This window comes from Oncorhynchus clarkii, unplaced genomic scaffold, assembly GCF_045791955.1.
Source record: "Oncorhynchus clarkii lewisi isolate Uvic-CL-2024 unplaced genomic scaffold, UVic_Ocla_1.0 unplaced_contig_8894_pilon_pilon, whole genome shotgun sequence".
NCBI lineage: Eukaryota > Metazoa > Chordata > Actinopteri > Salmoniformes > Salmonidae > Oncorhynchus > Oncorhynchus clarkii.
The window spans coordinates 87,981-112,500 of record NW_027260950.1 but is presented as its reverse complement, the minus strand read 5'-3'; the positions used below and the strand labels follow the sequence as shown (position 1 = coordinate 112,500).

General features: G+C 45.3%; 1 protein-coding gene across 1 annotated transcript in view; it reads left to right on the top strand.

The window, feature by feature from the left end:
- Positions 1–24,520, top strand: part of LOC139402494 (sperm-associated antigen 17-like) — a 42,165-nt gene that overhangs the window by 10,431 nt on the left and 7,214 nt on the right. Inside the window, exons 14-40 of the mRNA XM_071146463.1 lie at positions 1,744–1,929; positions 5,393–5,532; positions 5,670–5,824; positions 6,016–6,209; positions 6,386–6,456; positions 6,582–6,806; positions 7,082–7,196; positions 7,533–7,751; positions 7,909–8,096; positions 8,299–8,410; positions 9,186–9,352; positions 9,896–10,037; positions 11,677–11,894; positions 12,084–12,231; positions 16,342–16,496; positions 16,686–16,883; positions 17,290–17,441; positions 17,598–17,728; positions 19,027–19,160; positions 19,383–19,565; positions 20,526–20,639; positions 21,427–21,475; positions 21,605–21,689; positions 22,551–22,604; positions 23,019–23,121; positions 23,550–23,643; positions 23,772–23,864. Coding sequence (XP_071002564.1) covers positions 1,744–1,929; positions 5,393–5,532; positions 5,670–5,824; positions 6,016–6,209; positions 6,386–6,456; positions 6,582–6,806; positions 7,082–7,196; positions 7,533–7,751; positions 7,909–8,096; positions 8,299–8,410; positions 9,186–9,352; positions 9,896–10,037; positions 11,677–11,894; positions 12,084–12,231; positions 16,342–16,496; positions 16,686–16,883; positions 17,290–17,441; positions 17,598–17,728; positions 19,027–19,160; positions 19,383–19,565; positions 20,526–20,639; positions 21,427–21,475; positions 21,605–21,689; positions 22,551–22,604; positions 23,019–23,121; positions 23,550–23,643; positions 23,772–23,864 — 3,825 coding nt within the window. The remainder of the gene's footprint in view (positions 1–1,743; positions 1,930–5,392; positions 5,533–5,669; positions 5,825–6,015; positions 6,210–6,385; positions 6,457–6,581; positions 6,807–7,081; positions 7,197–7,532; positions 7,752–7,908; positions 8,097–8,298; positions 8,411–9,185; positions 9,353–9,895; positions 10,038–11,676; positions 11,895–12,083; positions 12,232–16,341; positions 16,497–16,685; positions 16,884–17,289; positions 17,442–17,597; positions 17,729–19,026; positions 19,161–19,382; positions 19,566–20,525; positions 20,640–21,426; positions 21,476–21,604; positions 21,690–22,550; positions 22,605–23,018; positions 23,122–23,549; positions 23,644–23,771; positions 23,865–24,520) is intronic.

Genomic DNA, 24,520 nt, shown 5'->3' with positions numbered 1-24,520 from the left:
TGCGAAAAGTGCAAATCAGTCCCAGAACAACAGCAAAGGACCTTGTGAAGATGCTGGAGGAAACAGGTACAAAAGTTTCTGTATCCACAGTAAAACGAGTCCTATATCGACAACCTGAAAGGCCGCTCAGCAAGGAAGAAGCCACTGCTCCAAAACCGCCATAAAAAAGCCAGACTACGATTTGCAACTGCACATGGGGACAAAGATCGTACTTTTTGGAGAAATGTCCTCTGGTCTGATGAAACAACAATAGAACTGTTTGGCCATAATGACCATCGTTATGCTTGGAGGAAAAGGGTGGACGCTTGCAAGCCGAAGAACACCATCCCAAATGTGAAGCTAATTAATTACTTAAAAATCATACAATGTGATTTTCTGGATTTTGTTTTAGATTCCGTCTCTCACAGTTGAAGTGTACATATGATAAAAATTACAGACCTCTACATGCTTTGTAAGTAGGAAGACCTGCAAAATCAGCAGTGTATCAAATACTTGTTCTCCCCACTGTAGCTCTATACCTATCCATATAGCTCTATACCATATAGCTCTATACCATATCGCTCTACACCATATAGCTCTATACCTATCCATATAGCTCTATACCATATAGCTCTATACCTATCCATATAGCTCTATACCATATAGCTCTATCCATATAGCTATATACCAAATAGCTCTATACCTATCCATATAGCTCTATACCATATAGCTCTATACCATATCGCTCTACACCATATAACTCTATACCTATCCATATAGCTCTATACCATATAGCTCTATACCATATCGCTCTATACCTATCCATATAGCTCTATACCAAATAGCTCTATACCAAATAGCTCTATACCATATAGCTCTATACCATTTAGCTCTATACCTATCCATATAGCTCTATACCAAATAGCTATATACCATATAGCTCTATACCTATCCATATAGCTCTATACCATATAGCTCTATACCATATAGCTCTATACCATATTGCTCTACACCATATAGCTCTATACCTATCCATATAGCTCTATACCTATCCATATAGCTCTATACCATATAGCTCTATACCATATAGCTCTACACCATATAGCTCTATACCTATCCATATAGCTCTATACCATATAGCTCTATACCTATCCATATAGCTCTATACCATATAGCTCTATACCATATAGCTCTATACCATATAGCTCTATACCATATAGCTCTATACCTATCCATATAGCTCTATACCATATAGCTCTACACCTATCCATATAGCTCTATACCATATAGCTCTATACCTATCCATATAGCTCTATACCATATAGCTCTATACCATATTGCTCTACACCATATAGCTCTATACCATATAGCTCTATACCATATAGCTCTATACCTATCAGAATGCATCAGATCTACTAAAGTGACTAAAGTGATAAGGGACTAGGGATGAGGGATTAGGGATGAGGGTGTAGTGATGAGGGACTAGGGATGAGGAAGGAGGGACTAGGGAGGAGGGATGAGGAAGGATGGACTAGGGATGAGGGAGGAGGGATGAGGGAGGATGGACTAGGGGTTGATTTGGGATTCAGCATAAGTGTGTGGTGTTCTGCAGTGGAGGCTTCTGAGGGGAGGACGGCTCATAATAATGGCTGGAACGAAGCAAATGGAATTCCACCTATTACGCTCCAGCCAGTACCACGAGCCCGTCCTCCCCAATGAAATTGCCACCAACCTCCTGTGTTATTCTGATGGGTGTCTTTACAGAGTCTCTGAGCTGGCAGGAGGTGGAGAGAGTGGTCAGACAGTTTGTGTTTGAGAGCATGCCCCTGACCCAGCTGGAGGAGGGAGGCCTACTGACCTCTACTGGTTCCCCTCAACCTACCTGCCTGCCCTGGGACGACCCGGTCTCCTTCGCCAAGAACTACCTCAGACACATCAACAAGACACAAGGTACAGACGTTCTATGAACTCTGACACTAGGGATGTTAACGCTTAACCGTTAATCGGTTTGCCGCCGGCATGCTTATCGGTCTATGGGTTAATTTGCATAATTTAGTGGAATTTAATTGCCACTTGTGTATTTTCATTAGTTGTCATGCATCTTATTTATCGCAGGCGCACAGCATACAGAGACTAGTTTGAGGAGATGAATATCCTACCACCTGTCAGACAGCAGCAGAGTAGCTCCTCAAAAAGCCTGTAGGTTACTGAAGTGAAACCTGCTGTTGGAAGCCCACTCATTATGCAACCGTGTGTTAAAAACTTCAAATGTACTGTGACACATATTGGTCTGAATCCAGACTAGTCTACTACCAGATGTGTTGGTCTGAATCCAGACTAGTCTACTACCAGATGTGTTGGTCTGAATCCAGACTAGTCTACTACCAGATGTCTTGGTCTGAATCCAGACTAGTCTACTACCAGATGTGTTGGTCTGAATCCAGACTAGTCTACTACCAGATGTGTTGGTCTGAATCCAGACTAGTCTACTACCAGATGTGTTGGTCTGAATCCAGACTAGTCTACTACCAGATGTGTTGGTCTGAATCCAGACTAGTCTACTACCAGATGTGTTGGTCTGAATCCAGACTAGTCTACTACCAGGTCTGTTGGTCTGAATCCAGACTAGTCTACTACCAGATGTGTTGGTCTGAATCCAGACTAGTCTACTACCAGGTCTGTTGGCCTGAATCCAGACTAGTCTGCTACCAGGTCTGTTGGTCTGAATCCAGACTAGTCTACTACCAGGTCTGTTGGTCTGAATCCAGACTAGTCTACTACCAGATGTGTTGGTCTGAATCCAGACTAGTCTACTACCAGATTTGTTGGTCTGAATCCAGACTAGTCTACTACCAGGTATGTTGGTCTGAATCCAGACTAGTCTACTACCAGATGTGTTGGTCTGAATCCAGACTAGTCTACTACCAGATGTGTTGGTCTGAATCCAGACTAGTCTACTACCAGGTATGTTGGTCTGAATCCAGACTAGTCTACTACCAGGTCTGTTGGTCTGAATCCAGACTAGTCTACTACCAGATGTGTTGGTCTGAATCCAGACTAGTCTACCTCCAGGTCTGTTGGTCTGAATCCAGACTAGTCTACCTCCAGGTCTGTTGGTCTGAATCCAGACTAGTCTACTACCAGATGTGTTGGTCTGATTCCAGAATAGTCTACTACCAGGTCTGTTGGTCTGAATCCAGACTAGTCTACTACCAGGTCTGTTGGTCTCAATCCAGACTAGTCTACTACCAGATGTGTTGGTCTGAATCCAGACTAGTCTACTACCAGATGTGTTGGTCTGAATCCAGACTAGTCTACTACCAGATGTGTTGGTCTGAATCCAGACTAGTCTACTACCAGATGTGTTGGTCTGAATCCAGACTAGTCTACTACCAGATGTGTTGGTCTGAATCCAGACTAGTCTACCTCCAGGTCTGTTGGTCTGAATCCAGACTAGTCTACCTCCAGGTCTGTTGGTCTGAATCCAGACTAGTCTACTACCAGATGTGTTGGTCTGAATCCAGACTAGTCTACTACCAGATGTGTTGGTCTGAATCCAGACTAGTCTACTATCAGATGTGTTGGTCTGAATCCAGACTGGTCTACTACCAGATGTGTTGGTCTGATCCAGACTAGTCTACTACCAGATGTGTTGGTCTGATAGCAATAGAGTTGTCAAAACAGCACCAACAGATCTGCAACCCGGCTGTTGTTGATGATCTGATATACAGTGCCTTGCGAAAGTATTCGGCCCCCTTGAACTTTGCGACCTTTTGCCACATTTCAGGCTTCAAACATAAAGATATAAAACTGTATTTTTTTGTGAAGAATCAACAACAAGTGGGACACAATCATGAAGTGGAATGACATTTATTGGATATTTCAAACTTTTTTAACAAATCAAAAACTGAAAAATTGGGCGTGCAAAATTATTCAGCCCCTTTACTTTCAGTGCAGCAAACTCTCTCCAGAAGTTCAGTGAGGATCTCTGAATGATCCAATGTTGACCTAAATGACTAATGATGATAAATACAATCCACCTGTGTGTAATCAAGTCTCCGTATAAATGCACCTGCACTGTGATAGTCTCAGAGGTCCGTTAAAAGCGCAGAGAGCATCATGAAGAACAAGGAACACACCAGGCAGGTCCGAGATACTGTTGTGAATAAGTTTAAAGCCGGATTTGGATACAAAAAGATTTCCCAAGCTTTAAACATCCCAAGGAGCACTGTGCAAGCGATAATATTGAAATGGAAGGAGTATCAGACCACTGCAAATCTACCAAGACCTGGCCGTCTCTCTAAACTTTCAGCTCATACAAGGAGAAGACTGATCAGAGATGCAGCCAAGAGGCCCATGATCACTCTGGATGAACTGCAGAGATCTACAGCTGAGGTGGGAGACTCTGTCCATAGAACAACAATCAGTCGTAATTTGCACAAATCTGGCCTTTATGGAAGAGTGGCAAGAAGAAAGCCATTTCTTAAAGATATCCATAAAAAGTGTCGTTTAAAGTTTGCCACAAGCCACCTGGGAGACACACCAAACATGTGGAAGAAGGTGCTCTGGTCAGATGAAACCAAAATTGAACTTTTTGGCAACAATGCAAAACGTTATGTTTGGCGTAAAAGCAACACAGCTGAACACACCATCCCCACTGTCAAACATGGTGGTGGCAGCATCATGGTTTGGGCCTGCTTTTCTTCAGCAGGGACAGGGAAGATGGTTAAAATTGATGGGAAGATGGATGGAGCCAAATACAGGACCATTCTGGAAGAAAACCTGATGGAGTCTGCAAAAGACCTGAGACTGGGACGGAGATTTGTCTTCCAACAAGACAATGATCCAAAACATAAAGCAAAATCTACAATGGAATGGTTCAAAAATAAACATATCCAGGTGTTAGAATGGCCAAGTCAAAGTCCAGACCTGAATCCAATCGAGAATCTGTGGAAAGAACTGAAAACTGCTGTTCACAAATGCTCTCCATCCAACCTCACTGAGCTCGAGCTGTTTTGCAAGGAGGAATGGGAAAAAATGTCAGTCTCTTGATGTGCAAAACTGATAGAGACATACCCCAAGCAACTTACAGCTGTAATCGCAGCAAAAGGTGGCGCTTCAAAGTATTAACTTAAGGGGGCTGAATAATTTTGCATGCCCAATTTTTCAGTTTTTGATTTGTTAAAAAAGTTTGAAATATCCAATAAATGTTGTTCCACTTCATGATTGTGTCCCACTTGTTGTTGATTCTTCACAAAAAAATAAAGTTTTATATCTTTATGTTTGAAGCCTGAAATGTGGCAAAAGGTCGCAAAGTTCAAGGGGGCCGAATACTTTCGCAAGGCACTGTATCTCATTGTTCCTCTCTTTGTATCTTTGACATAGCAGCTAATAAAACATGTTTCCTCTACAGGTAAAGCGTTCCACCACCAGGATGAATCAGAGGAGAGTTTGTCTGATGTCGTAGATGTTACTGAGATCCAGAGAAGCCGGATGCGATCGCTCAGTGACTGGCACTATACTGAGCACCACAACGCCAATGTCTTTCCCCAGGTCAACATCAATCAATACTCACATTTACTGTAGCTGTTTGCCTTCTGATTTCTGGCTCCTTTTTGCGACCATTTGTGATCACAGAGAGGAAAACAACCACAGCATCTTCTAGTGACCCCCTTGTTGTCTTGCTGTAGATTCTCCACTCTGCCTCTCAGTCCTACCGCTGCATGGACACCTTCTGTGGTAGTCTGGACAACACCCTGTTCATCGTCTGTCACAATCCCATGAGCCCTCAACGCCAGTGCAAGGAATTATGGGACATGGCCCTCCACACCAACGTTGGGTTCAGGTACAGTTTTTAAAATATCAAGCAAATTTCACATTTGCTATAAATCAGTTGTTTAACAGCTGGATATATATTTTCTTCAAACCCATTTTGTTGATTTCTTTTTGTGTTAGAAAACGATAAAATCACAGAGTACATTAGACTCTGGGTCCTGTTTAGGATTGTATTTATTACCGTTCCCTCTCTGTCGTCAGGAAGTACCTTGAGCACGTGGCCAACTCTATATCTGACTGGACCGAGGAGGAGGAGGTGAAGGGGCTAGCTCTGCAGGCCAAGAGAGAGGCAGAGAAACTGAGAGGGCCCACCCCGGCTGACTCCTCAGAGAAAGGCAGGACAGAGTCGGCTAAGGGCACCAAGAAGGGCACTTTCTCAACAAAACACACTGCAAGTAAGGAAGCCAAAATATCAGTCAAATCAGGCTGAAATCCATTGGTATAACATACATACTCATTACCATGGATACATCAATTACGATAGATGAAAAACAGCACTAAGAGTAGTACTAGTAGTTACAGTGCTACAGTCCCCCTGTGATGTAAACGTTGTGTCCCTGTGTACCTGAAGCCTCCCCAGCCAAGTCTCCTGTCCCAGAGGAAGGTCCTCCAGACCAGTACATCAGAGAAGACTCGCTCAAAGTAACGGACTCTGTCTTGCTGTCTTCCACCCTGTTTTATAGTGATTCATGTATTCAGTACCTTTAATACAGTCTGATGATTCTAACTGTGCTGCTGATGTTCTATACCAACTCATCTCTGTCCAGGCGTGGAAGATGGAGCAGGACAGACAGAAGGAGGAGGAACAGGTGAAGAAAGCTAAGAAAGATAAAGGAGGGAAGGGGGCGGAGCGCACCGACTCGTCCAAGGAGAACAAGAAAACAACCCCCTCGACCACGAAGAAGAGCAGGGAGGACGTGACCCCTGACCTGGCTGTGGGGACCCCTGGAGAACAGAGAGCGAAGCTGCAGTCGCCCACCGACGTCTTCACTGTGAGTCTATAAACACCCTTTAAAGGCACAATATGGCATTCCACCTTCGTAATGACATCATTCTGTGGTTGGTAACTGGTTTTCTGGGTGAGGAGATATGGGGATATAGTCCCAGCAGATACTAGATAGATCATGTTTTACTGTGCTGTTATGGCATGGTGCCTTTCACCCTAAAAGTATCTGCTGCAACAATATCAACAGAATGAGGACCTTTTTAAAATGTTTAAATGTGTGTGTGTGTGCCTGTGCGTGTGTGTGTGTGTGTGTGTGTGAAGGGATTCACTGGTTACAGCATGGAGGGGCAGCTGATCCAGGTCTCAGGCCAGGTCCACTCCCTATACCCCTCTGACGGAGGCCACATCCAGGTGGAGACCATCCACTTTGTCCAGGGTGAACACACACCACTATTACCATACACACTTTCGCTCTCTTTTATTCACACGTTGATTCTCTAAGGCTGCGTTTACACAGGCCGCCCAATTCTGATCTTTTTTCCCCCACTAATTGGTCTTTTGACCAATCAGATGAGCTCTGAAAAAGATCTGATGTGAAAAGATCTGATGTGATTGGTCAAAAGACCAATTAGTGTAAAAAAAAATAATCAGAATTGGGATCTGATGTGAAAAGATCTGATGTGATTGGTCAAAAGACCAATTAGTGTAAAAAAAAAAAAACAGAATTGGGCTGCCTGTGTAAACATAGCCATAGCCGATGTTCTGTTTCCAGGGTCGACGCTCATCAAGGTGTGTGTGATGAAGGACAAGCATCATTTGTACAGCCACATCACCCAGCCAAACAGACACCAGGAGGAGAGCCCAAAGGACGCGGTCCCCATGGAGACACAGAGTCCCACCAATAAGAGTGTTTGGCTGGGCTCCTTCTCAGCTGTGCTGGACAGCGGCATCCACCTCTCCTACAGTCACTACGGCCCCACAGGGGAGCAGGGTGAACACCTTACACTGATGCTGTCTGTTTCTCTGTCATTAAACCACTTGGTGTACTGTTCCTGTTATGGGGACGTAGTCTGGTACCTATGTTGAGTGTGGTGATGTCTAGCTTTAAGGTGACTACGGTAACAGTCTGCTTGTTGACGTGTCTGTAGGTGAGATGGAGGCCGGTCAGGACTCTGATCTAGACATGCCCACAGACTCCAGTCTCTCCCCCGTCCCCTCGACCCTCCTCTCCTCCTCATTGTCCCGGGAGAAACTCAACTCCTCCCACAGCGCCAAGGGGGTGCAGCCGTCCAAAGAGACCAACAAGTCTTCAACACACAGAGAGGAAGAGGAGCAGGTGGATCCATACTATCGACCGTCGCCAACAGAAACATTTAGTTTCCATAGCGTCTGTTCAGTTGTAGAGTTTTGTTGTTGACAACGTTGTCATACTGATACCAATGGTATAACGTTATGCTCTCGTCATCTATGTTCTTCCTGTTGACGTACCTGCTGTGTGTTATTCCCTTCATGTGTCTGGCTGTGTTGTCCCCTGCCAGACCAGAGAGTGTGTGGGTCAGGCTGCGTTATCTGGCAGCGCTCCGTTCCAGAGACTAAACCTCTCCACCCCCAGTGGTCTGCTGCTGCAGTTCCTCAGGGAGGATACAGACGGTCAGTGTGTGTGTGTGTCCAGACAGTGTATGTGTGTGTCCAGACAGTGTATGTGTGTGTCCAGACAGTGTATGTGTGTGTCCAGACAGTGTATGTGTGTGTCCAGACAGTGTATGTGTGTGTGTCCAGACAGTGTATGTGTGTGTGTCCAGACAGTGTGTGTGTGTGTCCAGACAGTGTATGTGTGTGTCCAGACAGTGTATGTGTGTGTCCAGACAGTGTATGTGTGTGTGTCCAGACAGTGTATGTGTGTGTGTCCAGACAGTGTATGTGTGTGTGTCCAGACTGTGTGTGTGTGTGTCCAGACAGTTTGTGTGTGTGTGTCCATACAGTGTATGTGTGTGTGTGTGTCCAGACAGTGTATGTGTGTGTGTCCAGACAGTGTGTGTGTGTATCCAGACAGTGTGTGTGTAACTGTAGTTTTGGTTACTGTAGGCAGTACTCCAGAGGGTCAGTGTGTGTGTGTGTGTATAACTGTAGTTTTGGTTACTGTTGGCAGTACTCCAGAGGGTCAGTGTGTGTGTGTGTAACTGTAGTTTTGGTTACTATAGGCAGTACTCCAGAGGGTCAGTGTGTGTGTGTATAACCGTAGTTTTGGTTACTATAGGCAGTACTCCAGAGGGTCAGTGTGTGTGTGTGTAACTGTCGTTTTGGTTACTGTAGGCAGTACTCCAGAGGGTCAGTGTGTGTGTGTGTAACTGTAGTTTTGGTTACTATAGGCAGTACTCCAGAGGGTCAGTGTGTGTGTGTGTAACTGTAGTTTTGGTTACTATAGGCAGTACTCCAGAGGGTCAGTGTGTGTTGGTGAGACAGACTTTCCCCCTACACTGCAGTGACAGTAGAGAGCCTCACCTCACAGACCCATCGTTACACAGTGAGTTGTCTAGGGTCATCACTGGTCAGGGCACCGTGGTCAAGTACATGAGAGACGGATCAACACAGGTACTGGCAAACACAATACACACACACACACACACACACACACACACACACACACACACACACACACACACACACACACACACACACACACATTAAGCTCCTCCCTCCTGGCAAACACAATACACACAGACAAACACACACACACACACATTAAGCTCCTCCCTCCTGGCAAACACAATACTTACACACACACACACACACACACACACACATTAAGCTCCTCCCTCCCCACTTTATATAATGTTTACATACCCTACACTACTCATCTCGTATGTATATACTGTACTCTATACCATCTACTGCATCTTGCCTATGCTGCGCGGCCATCGCTCATCCATATATTTATATGTACATATTCTTATTCGTTCCTTTACACTTGTAAGGTAGTTGTTGTGAAATTGTGTTGTGAAATTGTTAGGTTAGATTACTTGTTAGATATTACTGCATGGTCGGAACTAGAAGCACAAGCATTTCACTACACTCGCATTAACATCTTTTAACCGTGTGTATGTGACCAATAAGATTTGATTTGTCTCTGTGTAGGTGCTGTTTGCAGACGGTTCAGTCAGTAGCAGTACAGACTCAAGACCCATCGTCTCCTCTCCTCCTGAACCCCCTGCGAAGGAGGAAGAGGTAGTGAAGGAGACTCCGATACCGGAGAGAAAAGACAGCAAGGACAAGAAGGGTAATCACATCTCTAACAAATCATATGGACCTTGATTTATATCCGTAGGTCTTTTATACAGAACCAGTCAAAACCTACTCCTTCCAAGGGTTTTTCTTTATTTTGACTTTTGTTCTATATTGTAGAATAATAGTGAAGACATCACAACTATGAAATAACACATATGGAATCATGTAGTAACCAAAAAAGTGTTAAACAGATCAAAATATATTTTCTATTTAAGATTCTTCAAAGTAGCCACCCTTTGCATTGCTGACAGCTTTGCACACTCTTGGCATTCTCTCAACCAGGTTCATGAGGTAGTCACCTGCAATGCATTTCAATTGACAGGTGTGCATTGTTGAAAGTTAATTTGTGGAATTTCTTTCCTTAATGCATTTGAGCCAATCAGTTGTGTTGTGACAAGGTGTTGTGTTGTGACAATACAGAAGAGCCCTATTTGGTAAAAGACCATGTCCATGTTATGGAAAGAACAGCTCAAATAAGCAAAGAGAAACGACAGTCCATCATTACTTTAAGACGTGAAGGTCAGTCAATACGGAACATTTCAATAACTTTGAAAGTTTCTTCAAGTGCAGTCACAAAAACCATCAAGCGCTATGATGAAACTGTCTCTCATGAGGACCGCCACAGGAATGGAAGACCCAGAGTTACTTCTGCTGTAGGATAAGTTCATTAGAGTTACCAGCCTCTACTAAAGGACACCGATAAGAAGAAGAGACTTGCTTGGGTCAAGAAACACAAGCAAGGGACATTAGACCGGTGGAAATCTGTCCTTTGGTCTGATGAGTCCAAATTTCAGATTTTTGGTTCCAACTGCTGTGTCTTTGTGAGACGCAGAGTAGGTGAAGGGATTATCTCAGCATGTGTGGTTCCCACCGTGAAGCATGGAGGAGGAGGTGTGATGGTGTGGGGGTGCTTTGCTGGTGACACTGTCTGTGATTTATTTAGGATTCAAGGCACACTTAACCAGCATGGTCACCACAGCGTTCTGCAGTGATATGCAATCCCATCTGGTTTGCGCTTAGTGGGACTATCTTTTTCAACAGGACAATGACCCAAAACACACCTCCAGGCTGTGTAAGGTCTATTAGACCAAGGAGAGTGATGGAGTGCTGCATCAGATGACCTGGCCTCCACAATCACCTGACCTCAAACCATTCCAGGTGGTTTGGGATGATTTGGACTGCAGAGTGAAGGAAAAGCAGCCAACAAGTGCTCAGCGCATGTGGGAACTCCTTCAAGACTCTTGGAAAATAATTCCTCATGAAGCTGGTTGAGAGAATGCCAAGAGTGTGCAAAGCTGTCATCAAGGCAAGGGTGGCTACATAGAATAATCTAAAATATGAAATATATTTTGATTTGTTTAACACTTTTTTGGTTACTACATGATTCTTCTATATGTGTTATTTCATAGTTTTGATGTCTTCACTATTTATCTACAATAGTAAAAATAAACAAAACCCTGGGAAAAGTAGGTGTGTCCAAACTTCAGACTGGTACTGTATATTTGATTTGTCTTCCTATTAGACCTTTACTGTGTCAGTCTGAAATATATTGGCTTCACAACCTTTAATGTTGTTGAGTATCGGTGCTTGAGAAAGACAAAGGGGAGATGAGGGGTTGTGTGTCTGGGCAGGTAAACTGGGTTCCAAGCAGAGCCTGGGGGCTGACCAGAGTCAGAGTGACCCAGAGCCCAGGGAGGAGCAGAGGTCGTCAGACCACACCCAGGGCAGACAGGGGGTCTGTTGGGTCACCACCAGCCCCTCCGGACACAGAGTAGCCACCATGGGGGACCAGACCACAGACCCTGGCCCGGTCCTGGTCTTCAGAGCCACAGACCCTGTCAGCCAAACTGTGAGCATACGAACCAGCAACATGGTCTGCTAACATCGTGGTTGGTAATAACACGTTTGAGTTTTCTCACGACCTTTTGCAAAAGTCCAAAATGGTGGGTTAGCTGATACTCTGAAGGTGTCAACATTTTGACTTCCTACACATGTGATATGTAAAAGTAGCTCTTCTGCCTTGTCTCTGTGTGAGCAGGTTGTTATCACCCGGGAGGACAAGGTGATGTCTGTGCTGGACAGAGACGGGACGGTGATCGTCGACCATGCAGACGGAACCAGGATCACTACCCTGTACCAGGAGAGAGAGGCTCTCAGTGGGTGGTGCCAGGAACACATTAACCCAGGTTAAAGGCTAACTGCTAAATGGTCTGATACAGGTTAAAGGCTATACTACTAACTACTACCTGGTCTGATACAGGTTAAAGGCTATACTACTAACTACTACCTGGTCTGATACAGGTTAAAGGCTATCCTACTACCTGGTCGGATACAGGCTAAAGGCTATACTACTAACTACTACCTGGTCTGATACAGGTTAAAGGCTATACTACTAACTACTATCTGGTCTGATACAGGTTAAAGGCTATCCTACTAACTACTACCTGGTCTGATACAGGTTAAAGGCTATCCTACTAACTACTACCTGGTCTGATACAGGTTAAAGGCTATACTACTAACTACTACCTGGTCTGATACAGGTTAAAGGCTATACTACTAACTACTACCTGGTCGGATACAGGTTAAAGGCTATACTACTAACTACTACCTGGTCTGATACAGGTTAAAGGCTATACTACTAACTACTACCTGGTCTGATACAGGTTAAAGGCTATCCTACTAACTACTACCTGGTCGGATACAGGTTAAAGGCTATCCTACTAACTACTACCTGGTCTGATACAGGTTAAAGGCTATACTACTAACTACTACCTGGTCTGATACAGGTTAAAGGCTATACTACTAACTACTACCTGGTCGGATACAGGTTAAAGGCTATACTACTAACTACTACCTGGTCTGATACAGGTTAAAGGCTATACTACTAACTACTACCTGGTCTGATACAGGTTAAAGGCTATACTACTAACTACTACCTGGTCGGATGCAGGTTAAAGGCTATACTACTAACTACTACCTGGTCTGATACAGGTTAAAGGCTATCCTACTAACTACTACCTGGTTGGATACAGGTTAAAGGCTATACTACTAACTACTACCTGGTCGGATACAGGTTAAAGGCTATACTACTAACTACTACCTGGTCTGATACAGGTTAAAGGCTATCCTACTAACTACTACCTGGTCTGATACAGGTTAAAGGCTATCCTACTAACTACTACCTGGTCTGATACAGGTTAAAGGCTATACTACTAACTACTACCTGGTCTGATACAGGTTAAAGGCTATACTACTAACTACTACCTGGTCTGATACAGGTTAAAGGCTATACTACTAACTACTACCTGGTCTGATACAGGTTAAAGGCTATACTACTAACTACTACCTGGTCTGATACAGGTTAAAGGCTATACTACTAACTACTACCTGGTCTGATACAGGTTAAAGGCTATCCTACTAACTACTACCTGGTCTGATACAGGTTAAAGGCTATACTACTAACTACTACCTGGTCGGATACAGGTTAAAGGCTATACTACTAACTACTACCTGGTCTGATACAGGTTAAAGGCTATACTACTAACTACTACCTGGTCTGATACAGGTTAAAGGCTATCCTACTAACTACTACCTGGTCTGATACAGGTTAAAGGCTATCCTACTAACTACTACCTGGTCTGATACAGGTTAAAGGCTATACTACTAACTACTACCTGGTCTGATACAGGTTAAAGGCTATACTACTAACTACTACCTGGTCTGATACAGGTTAAAGGCTATACTACTAACTACTACCTGGTCTGATACAGGTTAAAGGCTATACTACTAACTACTACCTGGTCTGATACAGGTTAAAGGCTATACTACTAACTACTACCTGGTCTGATACAGGTTAAAGGCTATCCTACTAACTACTACCTGGTCTGATACAGGTTAAAGGCTATACTACTAACTACTACCTGGTCTGATACAGGTTAAAGGCTATCCTACTAACTACTACCTGGTCTGATACAGGTTAAAGGCTATACTACTAACTACTACCTGGTCTGATACAGGTTAAAGGCTATACTACTAACTACTACCTGGTCTGATACAGGTTAAAGGCTATCCTACTAACTACTACCTGGTCGGATACAGGTTAAAGGCTATACTACTAACTACTACCTGGTCGGATACAGGTTAAAGGCTATACTACTAACTACTACCTGGTCTGATACAGGTTAAAGGCTATCCTACTAACTACTACCTGGTCTGATACAGGTTAAAGGCTATACTACTAACTACTACCTGGTCTGATACAGGTTAAAGGCTATACTACTAACTACTACCTGGTCGGATACAGGTTAAAGGCTATACTACTAACTACTACCTGGTCTGATACAGGTTAAAGGCTATACTACTAACTACTACCTGGTCGGATACAGGTTAAAGGCTATACTACTAACTATAACCTGATCTGATACAGGTTAAAGGCTATACTACTAACTAGTACCTGGTCTGATACAGGTTAAAGGCTATCCTACTAACTACTACCTGGTCTGATACAGGTTAAAGGCTATACTACTAACTTGTCTAATACATTAGTAGTGTATATTATGTGTTACCAGGACAGAGACAACAGTGTGTAGGAAGGATGGTTCATGGTGTGATAATGTCTACGTTGTGTTACCAGGACAGAGACAACAGTGTGTGTAGGAAGGATGGTTCATGGTGTGATAATGTCTACGTTGTGTTACCAGGACAGAGACAACAGTGTGTAGGAAGGATGGTTCATGGTGTGATAATGTCTACGTTGTGTTACCAGGACAGAGACAACAGTGTGTGTAGGAAGGATGGTTCATGGTGTGATAATGTCTACGTTGTGTTACCAGGACAGAGACAACAGTGTGTAGGAAGGATGGTTCATGGTGTGATAATGTCTACGTTGTGTTACCAGGACAGAGACAACAGTGTGTAGGAAGGATGGTTCATGGTGTGATAATGTCTACGTTGTGTTACCAGGACAGAGACAACAGTGTGTGGGAAGGATGGTTCATGGTGTGATAATGTCTATGTTGTGTTACCAGGACAGAGACAACAGTGTGTAGGAAGGATGGTTCATGGTGTGATAATGTCTATGTTGTGTTACCAGGACAGAGACAACAGTGTGTGGGAAGGATGGTTCATGGTGTGATAATGTCTACGTTGTGTTACCAGGGGAGAGGTCCAGCAGTGGGTGTCATAAGGAGAAGGTGGTGATGGTGTGATAATGTCTATGTTGTGTTACCAGGACAGAGACAACAGTGTGTAGGAAGGATGGTTCATGGTGTGATAATGTCTATGTTGTGTTACCAGGACAGAGACAACAGTGTGTGGGAAGGATGGTTCATGGTGTGATAATGTCTACGTTGTGTTACCAGGACAGAGACAACAGTGTGTGTAGGAAGGATGGTTCATGGTGTGATAATGTCTACGTTGTGTTACCAGGACAGAGACAACAGTGTGTAGGAAGGATGGTTCATGGTGTGATAATGTCTACGTTGTGTTACCAGGGGAGAGGTCCAGCAGTGTGTGTAGGAAGGATGGTTCATGGTGTGATAATGTCTACGTTGTGTTACCAGGACAGAGACAACAGTGTGTAGGAAGGATGGTTCATGGTGTGATAATGTCTACGTTGTGTTACCAGGACAGAGACAACAGTGTGTGTAGGAAGGATGGTTCATGGTGTGATAATGTCTACGTTGTGTTACCAGGACAGAGACAACAGTGTGTGTAGGAAGGATGGTTCATGGTGTGATAATGTCTACGTTGTGTTACCAGGACAGAGACAACAGTGTGTGTAGGAAGGATGGTTCATGGTGTGATAATGTCTACGTTGTGTTACCAGGACAGAGACAACAGTGTGTGTAGGAAGGATGGTTCATGGTGTGATAATGTCTATGTTGTGTTACCAGGACAGAGACAACAGTGTGTGGGAAGGATGGTTCATGGTGTGATAATGTCTACGTTGTGTTACCAGGACAGAGACAACAGTGTGTAGGAAGGATGGTTCATGGTGTGATAATGTCTACGTTGTGTTACCAGGACAGAGACAACAGTGTGTAGGAAGGATGGTTCATGGTGTGATAATGTCTATGTTGTGTTACCAGGACAGAGACAACAGTGTGTAGGAAGGATGGTTCATGGTGTGATAATGTCTATGTTGTGTTACCAGGGGAGAGGTCCAGCAGTGTGTGTAGGAAGGATGGTTCATGGTGTGATAATGTCTACGTTGTGTTACCAGGGGAGAGGTCCAGCAGTGGGTGTCATAAGGAGAAGGTGGTGATGGTGTGATAATGTAGACGTTGTGTTACCAGGGGAGAGGTCCAGCAGTGGGTGTCATAAGGAGAAGGTGGTGATGGTGGAGCGGCTGGGGTTTGCCACGGTAACCATGTTCGGCGAGGGCAGGTCCTGCAACGTGTTCTTTGGAGACGGGAGCGTTGTCACCGCCACCTGCGACGGAGCATACCAAGTAAGAGAAACCGGGGGTGAATGTTACTAGTCCTTCCTCCATTCCTCCCGTTGTCTTCCCTCCTCCTCATAACGTGGAGAGCATCGGAGGAGAAGATCCACGCTTCCTTTCATGAGTCTAGCAAATGACTGTGTTCTGAGGTTCTATATTCATTCTGGGTGACTCTCCGTGTCCCCGTGTGCCCTCTAGGTGTACCCGTCCAGTGTAGGTCTGCTGTTCATCAACCAGGACGGTAGTTGTGTGTACACGTCAGACCCTGAACACAGCCCAACCCTGAGTCTGGCCAGCTGGAGTCCCAGAGAGCAGCCAGGCAGCTACAGGATGAACCACACCTCCACCTCAGACACACTGTGTGAGGTCACAGACCACCACGGGAACCTCTTCCAGGTGGGTCGGCTCTGTATGACACCCCTGTTCCCTTCTTATAGTCTGGTCCCAGATCTGTTTGTGTTGTCTTGCCATTTGGCTTGATGATGACCATAGGAGTTGGCAAGACAGCACAAACAGATCTGGGACCAGGGCATAAGGCGCTGACCATAACTTGAGCACTATATAAGGAATAGGGCGAGATTCCAGACAGTTTGTTTTCCCATCAGGCCAAGTGTTCAGAGGATTATCGTACGATACACTGAACTCTGCCAGCCGCGGGAATTTACATTTTGGAAACTTGTTTGACAAAATGAATTAGGAAACATCACTGTAGGATTCCTAGGGCATGTGTAGGGCATGTGTAGTGCATGTGTAGGGCATGGTGGAGTTATAGTGACAGTGTATCAAATGGTGCTGTGTGGAGGTGATGAAGGATGGCCAGGCATCAGTGGAGATCTCTAGCCCTCTGGACAGCAGAGTGGAGGAGGAGGAGGAGGAGGAGGAGGAGGAGGGAGGACTGCCAGAAGAGAGAGAGCTGGCCAAGCATCCTATTGAACGTAAAGTCCACCTTCCCAGGTAGGCTTCAGTAACTCTGCTCCTCATCTGTACAGTGTGACTCCTTTTTCATTCCAATGTCCCCCAGTTAGGCACCTTTTAACCCTTCTAGTGTTCAAGCTGGGCTGAAGCATGATGGGTACTCTCTCATTCTCTATATCCATAATAAACTCCCAGGTTGTTCATGGCCCATGAGGACGGTTCAGGCACAGAGCTGCTGCACTCTCAGACAGTAGAGGAACGTTTGTATGAGGACTACTCTGACCCTGCTGTCGCCCTGCTTAAAGAACCCCTCCCAGACCTACAGGGTAGGATTCTGTTCATTACTCTACCTCCATAGACCTGTGTTCCTCCTGGTCTACCCATAGACACGTCTGTGGTCTCCTCCCTGACCTGCAGGGTAGGATTCTGTTCATTACCCTACCTCCATAGACCTGTGTTTCCTCCTGGTCTACCCATAGACACGTCTGTGGTCTCCTCCCAGACCTACAGGGTAGGATTCTGTTCATTACTCTACCTCCATAGACCTGTGTTCCTCCTGGTCTACCCATAGACACGTCTGTGGTCTCCTCCCTGACCTACAGGGTAGGATTCTGTTCATTACTCTACCTCCATAGACCTGTGTTTCCTCCTGGTCTACCCATAGACACGTCTGTGGTCTCCTCCCTGTCCTGCAGGGTAGGATTCTGTTCATTACTCTACCTCCATAGACCTGTGTTTCCTCCTGGTCTACCCATAGACACGTCTGTGGTCTCCTCCCTGACCTGCAGGGTAGGATTCTGTTCATTACTCTACCTCCATAGACCTGTGTTTCCTCCTGGTCTACCCATAGACACGTCTGTGGTCTCCTCCCTGACCTGCAGGGTAGGATTCTGTTCATTACTCTACCTCCATAGACCCGTGTTTCCTCCTGGTCTACCCATAGACACGTCTGTGGTCTCCTCCCTGTCCTGCAGGGTAGGATTCTGTCCATTACTCTACCTCCGTAGACCTGTGTTTCCTCCTGGTCTACCCATAGACACGTCTGTGGTCTCCTCCCTGTCCTGCAGGGTAGGATTCTGTCCATTACTCTACCTCCATAGACCTGTGTTTCCTCCTGGTCTACCCATAGACACGTCTGTGGTCTCCTCCCAGACTACAGGGTAGGATTCTGTTCATTACTCTACCTCCATAGACCTGTGTTTCCTCCTGGTCTACCCATAGACACGTCTGTGGTCTCCTCCCTGTCCGGCAGGGTAGGATTCTGTTCATTACTCTACCTCCATAGACCTGTGTTTCCTCCTGGTCTACCCATAGACACGTCTGTGGTCTCCTCCCAGACCTACAGGGTAGGATTATGTTCATTACTCTACCTCCATAGACCTGTGTTTCCTCCTGGTCTACCCATAGACACGTCTGTGGTCTCCTCCCAGACCTACAGGGTAGGATTCTGTTCATTACTCTACCTCCATAGACCTGTGTTTCCTCCTGGTCTACCCATAGACACGTCTGTGGTCTCCTCCCAGACCTACAGGGTAGGATTCTGTTCATTACTCTACCTCCATAGACCTGTGTTTCCTCCTGGTCTACCCATAGACACGTCTGTGGTCTCCTCCCTGTCCTGCAGGTGTCCTGGGTATAGCGGTGCTGAGACCCTCTCGTCAGGACGTGTGGTCCAGATGGGTCATGCAGAAACAAAACAAGGACATCATCCCCACCAACCTCAAGTCCCGTCGCTGGGACAACTTCCCCTCAGTAGAGGTAGACTGAGAAAATCTAAGAGAAAATGCAGTTGAAATAGACGCATAATGTATTAGCAAATCATGCTAGTTTTCACGTGCACTTGAATTTAAGGTCATTTATACATGGTCAAAACACACTTTAGTCATAGGGTTTGATGATACCTTAAAATGTAAATAAATAAATAAATCTACTTTATCCCCTAAAAACATTCTTTAAACATCTACTGTAACCCCGCCCCAGAGGAAGACTCCAGGTCCTCTGTTCGGGACCACCTTGGGCCGGGGTCTGACCCTGAGAGAGAAGCCTGTTTCTGAGGCCTGCAGGCCCGTGCTGAGCTGTCCGGATACCCTGGAGGTCCGACAGCTGCTCCAGTACCAGCCAGTCAGCAGACAGCTCCGCAGGACTCTGGAGACTCGCCTCAAGGTGCAGCTCTGCAGCTCATCTCACTGTCCTGTGTGTATTCTACAAGGCAGTCTCCATTACAGCAGCCTTAACCCAGTGTACCAGCAGATACAGTCCCATGTCTGGCCATAATAATAATCAGCATTTGGTGGGGGATTATATTTGTCCTTTTTCACACATGTACCAGTGTGTATTATACACATGTGAATTGGAGATCTGTTTTGTTGCATATCCCAACTCCCCCTGAGACAATTAGGGTTAAGTGCCTTACTCAAGAGCACAGCGGCAGTTTTTTGTCACCTTGTCAGCTCAGGGATTCGAACCAGAGACCTTTCAGTAACTGACCCAATGCACTAACTGCTAGGCTACCTTAATATAGATGTTCTATCATAACATGCATGTGTTTGGTATGCAGTGTAATCTGTATGTCAACATGTGGTCCTCCTCCTCCTGTACCTGGTCCTCCTCCTGTACCTGGTCCTCCTCCTGTACCTGGTCCTCCTCCTATACCTGGTCCTGTGTCAACATGTGGTCCTCCTCCTGTACCTGGTCATCCTCCTGTACCTGGTCCTCCTCCTCTACCTGGTCCTGCCTCAACATGTGGTCCTCCTCCTGTACCTGGTCCTCCTCCTGTACCTGGTTCTCCTCCTGTACCTGGTCCTGTCTCAACATGTGGTCCTCCTCCTCCTGTACCTGGTCCTCCTCCTGTACCTGGTTCTCCTCCTGTACCTGGTCCTCCTCCTGTACCTGGTCCTGTCTCAACATGTGGTCCTCCTCCTCCTGTACCTGGTTCTCCTCCTGTACCTGGGCCTCCTCCTGTACCTGGACCTGTCTCAACATGTGGTCCTCTTCCTCCTGTACCTGGTTCTCCTCCTGTACCTGGTTCTCCTCCTGTACCTGGTCCTGTCTCAACATGTTGTCCTCCTCCTGTACCTGGTTCTCCTCCTGTACCTGGTCCTCCTCCTGTACCTGGTATTGTAGGAGTACATGGAGCAGGTTATCCAGAGAGAGAACCTGACAGAGAAGATGCAGCTGAATGACCCTCGTACTGAGGAGGAGAATATCCACGCTGCTGACCTGCTCAAACTGGTCCTGGTCAGTCAGTACACACACACACACACACACACACACTGTTACTCAGGTGCTGTAGTATTCTGTTACTCAGGTGCTGTAGTATTATGTTACTCAGGTGCCGTAGTGTTCTGTTACTCAGGTGCCGTAGTGTTCTGTTACTCAGGTGCCGTAGTGTTCTGTTACTCAGGTGCTGTAGTGTTCTGTTACTCATGTGCTGTAGTATTCTGTTACTCAGGTGCCGTAGTATTCTTTTACTCAGGTGCTGTAGTATTATGTTACTCAGGTGCCGTAGTATTCTGTTACTCAGGTGCTGTAGTATTCTGTTACTCAGGTGCCGTAGTGTTCTGTTACTCAGGTGCTGTAGTGTTCTGTTACTCAGGTGCTGTAGTGTTCTGTTACTCAGGTGCTGTAGTATTCTGTTACTCAGGTGCTGTAGTATTGTGTTACTCAGGTGCTGTAGTGTTGTGTTACTCAGGTGCTGTAGTGTTCTGTTACTCAGGTGCTGTAGTATTGTGTTACTCAGGTGCTGTAGTATTGTGTTACTCGGGTGCTGTAGTATTCTGTTACTCGGGTGCTGTCGTGTTCTGTTACTCGGGTGCTGTCGTGTTCTGTTACTCGGGTGCTGTCGTGTTCTGTTACTCGGGTGCTGTCGTGTTCTGTTACTCGGGTGCTGTCGTGTTCTGTTACTCGGGTGCTGTCGTGTTCTGTTACTCGGGTGCTGTCGTGTTCTGTTACTCAGGTGCTGTAGTATTCTGTTACTCAGGTGTTGTAGTATTGTGTGACACCATGTGCATTTCTTCCTCCTCAGTCACTTCCAGAGTCAGAGCACCCCACTATAGAGAACAGAATCTGCCCCGGTGAGTCCTTCATTTTGGCCTGGCACTTTTATGGGGCTTGGAGATTATTTCCTAGCTGTAGCAATGAATTGGATAAGGGAAAAGGAATGGTGAGTTGAATAGGGAGTGTTTGTGTTTGTTCCACCTCAGTGGATGCAGCCACCCTGTACATCCAGGCAGTGAAGACTCCAGCCCTGCAGACTGAGGCCTCGCTCTCAGAGAAACACACAGACAGGTGAGTCAGAACTAGCCTGGTCCTAGATCAGTATCATAACTAGCCTGGTCCTAGATCAGTATCATAACTAGCCTGGTCCTAGATCAGTATCATACCTAGCCTGGTCCTAGATCAGTATCATAACTAACCTGGTCCTAGATCAGTATCATAACTAGCCTGGTCTTAGATCAGTATCATAACTAACCTGGTCCTAGATCAGTATCATAACTAACCTGGTCCTAGATCAGTATCATAACTAGCCTGGTCCTAGGTCAGTATCATAACTACATCTGTATCATAACTAACCTGGTCCTAGATCAGTATCATAACTAGCCTGGTCCTAGATCTGTATCATAACTAGCCTGGTCCTAGGTCAGTATCATAACTAGCTTGGTCCTAGATCAGTATCATAACTAGATCTGTATCATAACTAACCTGGTCCTATATCAGTATCATAACTAACCTGGTCCTAGATCAGTATTATAACTAACCTGGTCCTAGATCAGTATCCTAAGTAGCCTGGTCCTAGATCAGTATCCTAAGTAGATCAGTATCATAACTAACCAGGTCTTAGATCAGTATCATAACTAGCCTGGTCCTAGATCAGTATCATAACTAGCCTGGTCCTAGATCAGTATCATAACTAACCTGGTCCTAGATCAGTATTATAACTAGATCAGTATCATAACTAGCCTGGTCTTAGATCAGTATCATAACTAACCAGACCTTAGATCTGTAGGACATATTTCTCATGCGTCTCTGATTAGTAGCTATCTTATTTTCCCTGTGCTAATGGGTTTAGTTAAACTATGAACACAAATATCGACAGCTTTGAACCTTTTCCATTATCTTCTCATCATATTACAATCTCCTGTTTTACAGCTTCAGCGAAGAGGCACAGGATATTATGTGGAAGAGCAGGATAGAGCAACACAGGTAACTATGTGGAAGAGCAGGATAGAGCAACACAGGTAACTATGTGGAAGAGCAGGATAGAGCAACACAGGTAACTATGTGGAAGAGCAGGATAGAGCAACACAGGAAACTATGTGGAAGAGCAGGATAGAGCAACACAGGAAACTATGTGGAAGAGCAGGATAGAGCAACACAGGTAACTATGTGGAAGAGCAGGATAGAGCAACACAGGTAACTATGTGGAAGAGCAGGATAGAGCAACACAGGAAACTATGTGGAAGAGCAGGATAGAGCAACACAGGTAACTATGTGGAAGAGCAGGATAGAGCAACACAGGAAACTAACTAACTGCTCTGTATTATAGAGCTGACATAGTGGACATTCACATCTTTTCCCAGCTGTTAATGAATGTTTTAATGTTGCTGTACTGTTCAGACAGGAGCTGGACCAGGAGAAGATTTACAGAGCGGCTCTAAGGAACAGAATCATTCCTCCTTATTTCCACTCAGAGAAAGGAGCAGGTTTCGAGTACTCGGAGGTGACAGCTTTCTCATCAATGGATTGTAATTCAGCACAGCTACGTAATGCCTGTTAACAGTTCCATTGGATTCATTAATACACATCCATTGTCCCACAGCCCAGCCAGTCAATTTATAAACTTCATCTCAACTGGAAAAAAGCGTCTAGACAATATTTCCCAATGCTACTAGCCTAGCGTTTGGTTTGGTACAGAGGTGGTTAATATAAGACAATATTTCCCAATGCTACTAGCCTAGCGTTTGGTTTGGTACAGAGGTAGTTAATATAAGACAATATTTCCCAATGCTACTAGCCTAGCGTTTGGTTTGGTACAGAGGTTAATATTAGCTTCACTGTGTGCCTCTCCAACCTGTGCAACATATTGCAGATTGTATTCAGTTCAGCTACTGTACGTATATAAAACAACTATCTGGGTTTCCCCGTCAGGTCCCTGATATGAGATCTCTGTCTCAGGACCTTCCTCCATTCCCCAACACTCCCAACTCCCAGAACTACCTCAGAGATGCCCCTCGGGAGACAGGTTAAAGCTAGGCTACATTTAAAACAATACTAATGATATATGGATGATACAGTATTGTATTGTTTTATCCTTCATTAAGAAAGTGACCCTGTTTTGCATGTTATTTGTTCTTGTGTGTGTTCTTGAAGCAGCCCAGCGACCTTTGAACCCCACGCCCTCTCACGCAGCAGGAAGTGATGCGCTGCCTAGGAGACCCACCAACCCCACCCCTCAAACTGCAGGTCTGCTCAGTACACGATTTAGACGTGGGGTAGTGTTAGGGTAAGAGTGGCGACAGCTGGTCTTACTGGGGTTTGAGTCATAACGAAAAAGACATTACAGACAAATGACTTATCAATTTAAAAACCTTAGTGTGTGTGTGTGTGTGTGTGTGGTGTGTGTGTGTGTGTGTGTCTATCAGTTACACATACATGTCAGTACATAAACACAACAAGTATGTATGTACTGCGGCGTTGTGCTTTGAAAAGACCCCTGGTGGTATGTCTGGTAGGCAGGGTTCGCACAAGGTGCTTGAATTTGTTCTGGACCTGGGGACTTTGAAAAGACCCCTGGTGGTATATCTGGTAGGCAGGGTTCGCACAAGGTGCTTGAATTTGTTCTGGACCTGGGGACTTTGAAAAGACCCCTGGTGGCATGTCTGGTAGGCAGGGTTTGCACAAGGGGCTTGAATTTGTTCTGAACCTGGGGACTTTGAAAAGACCCCTGGTGGCATGTCTGGTAGGCAGGGTTCGCACCAGGTGCTTGAATTTGGCACTCTGAAATTCAAGTACTGGAATACCTTGAAAATCAGACATTTACTCAAGTTGGTAGTTGAAAAGTTGTCCCACCTAGCCATCGTAAGATGAATGCACTTACTGTAAGTGGCTCTGGAGAAGAG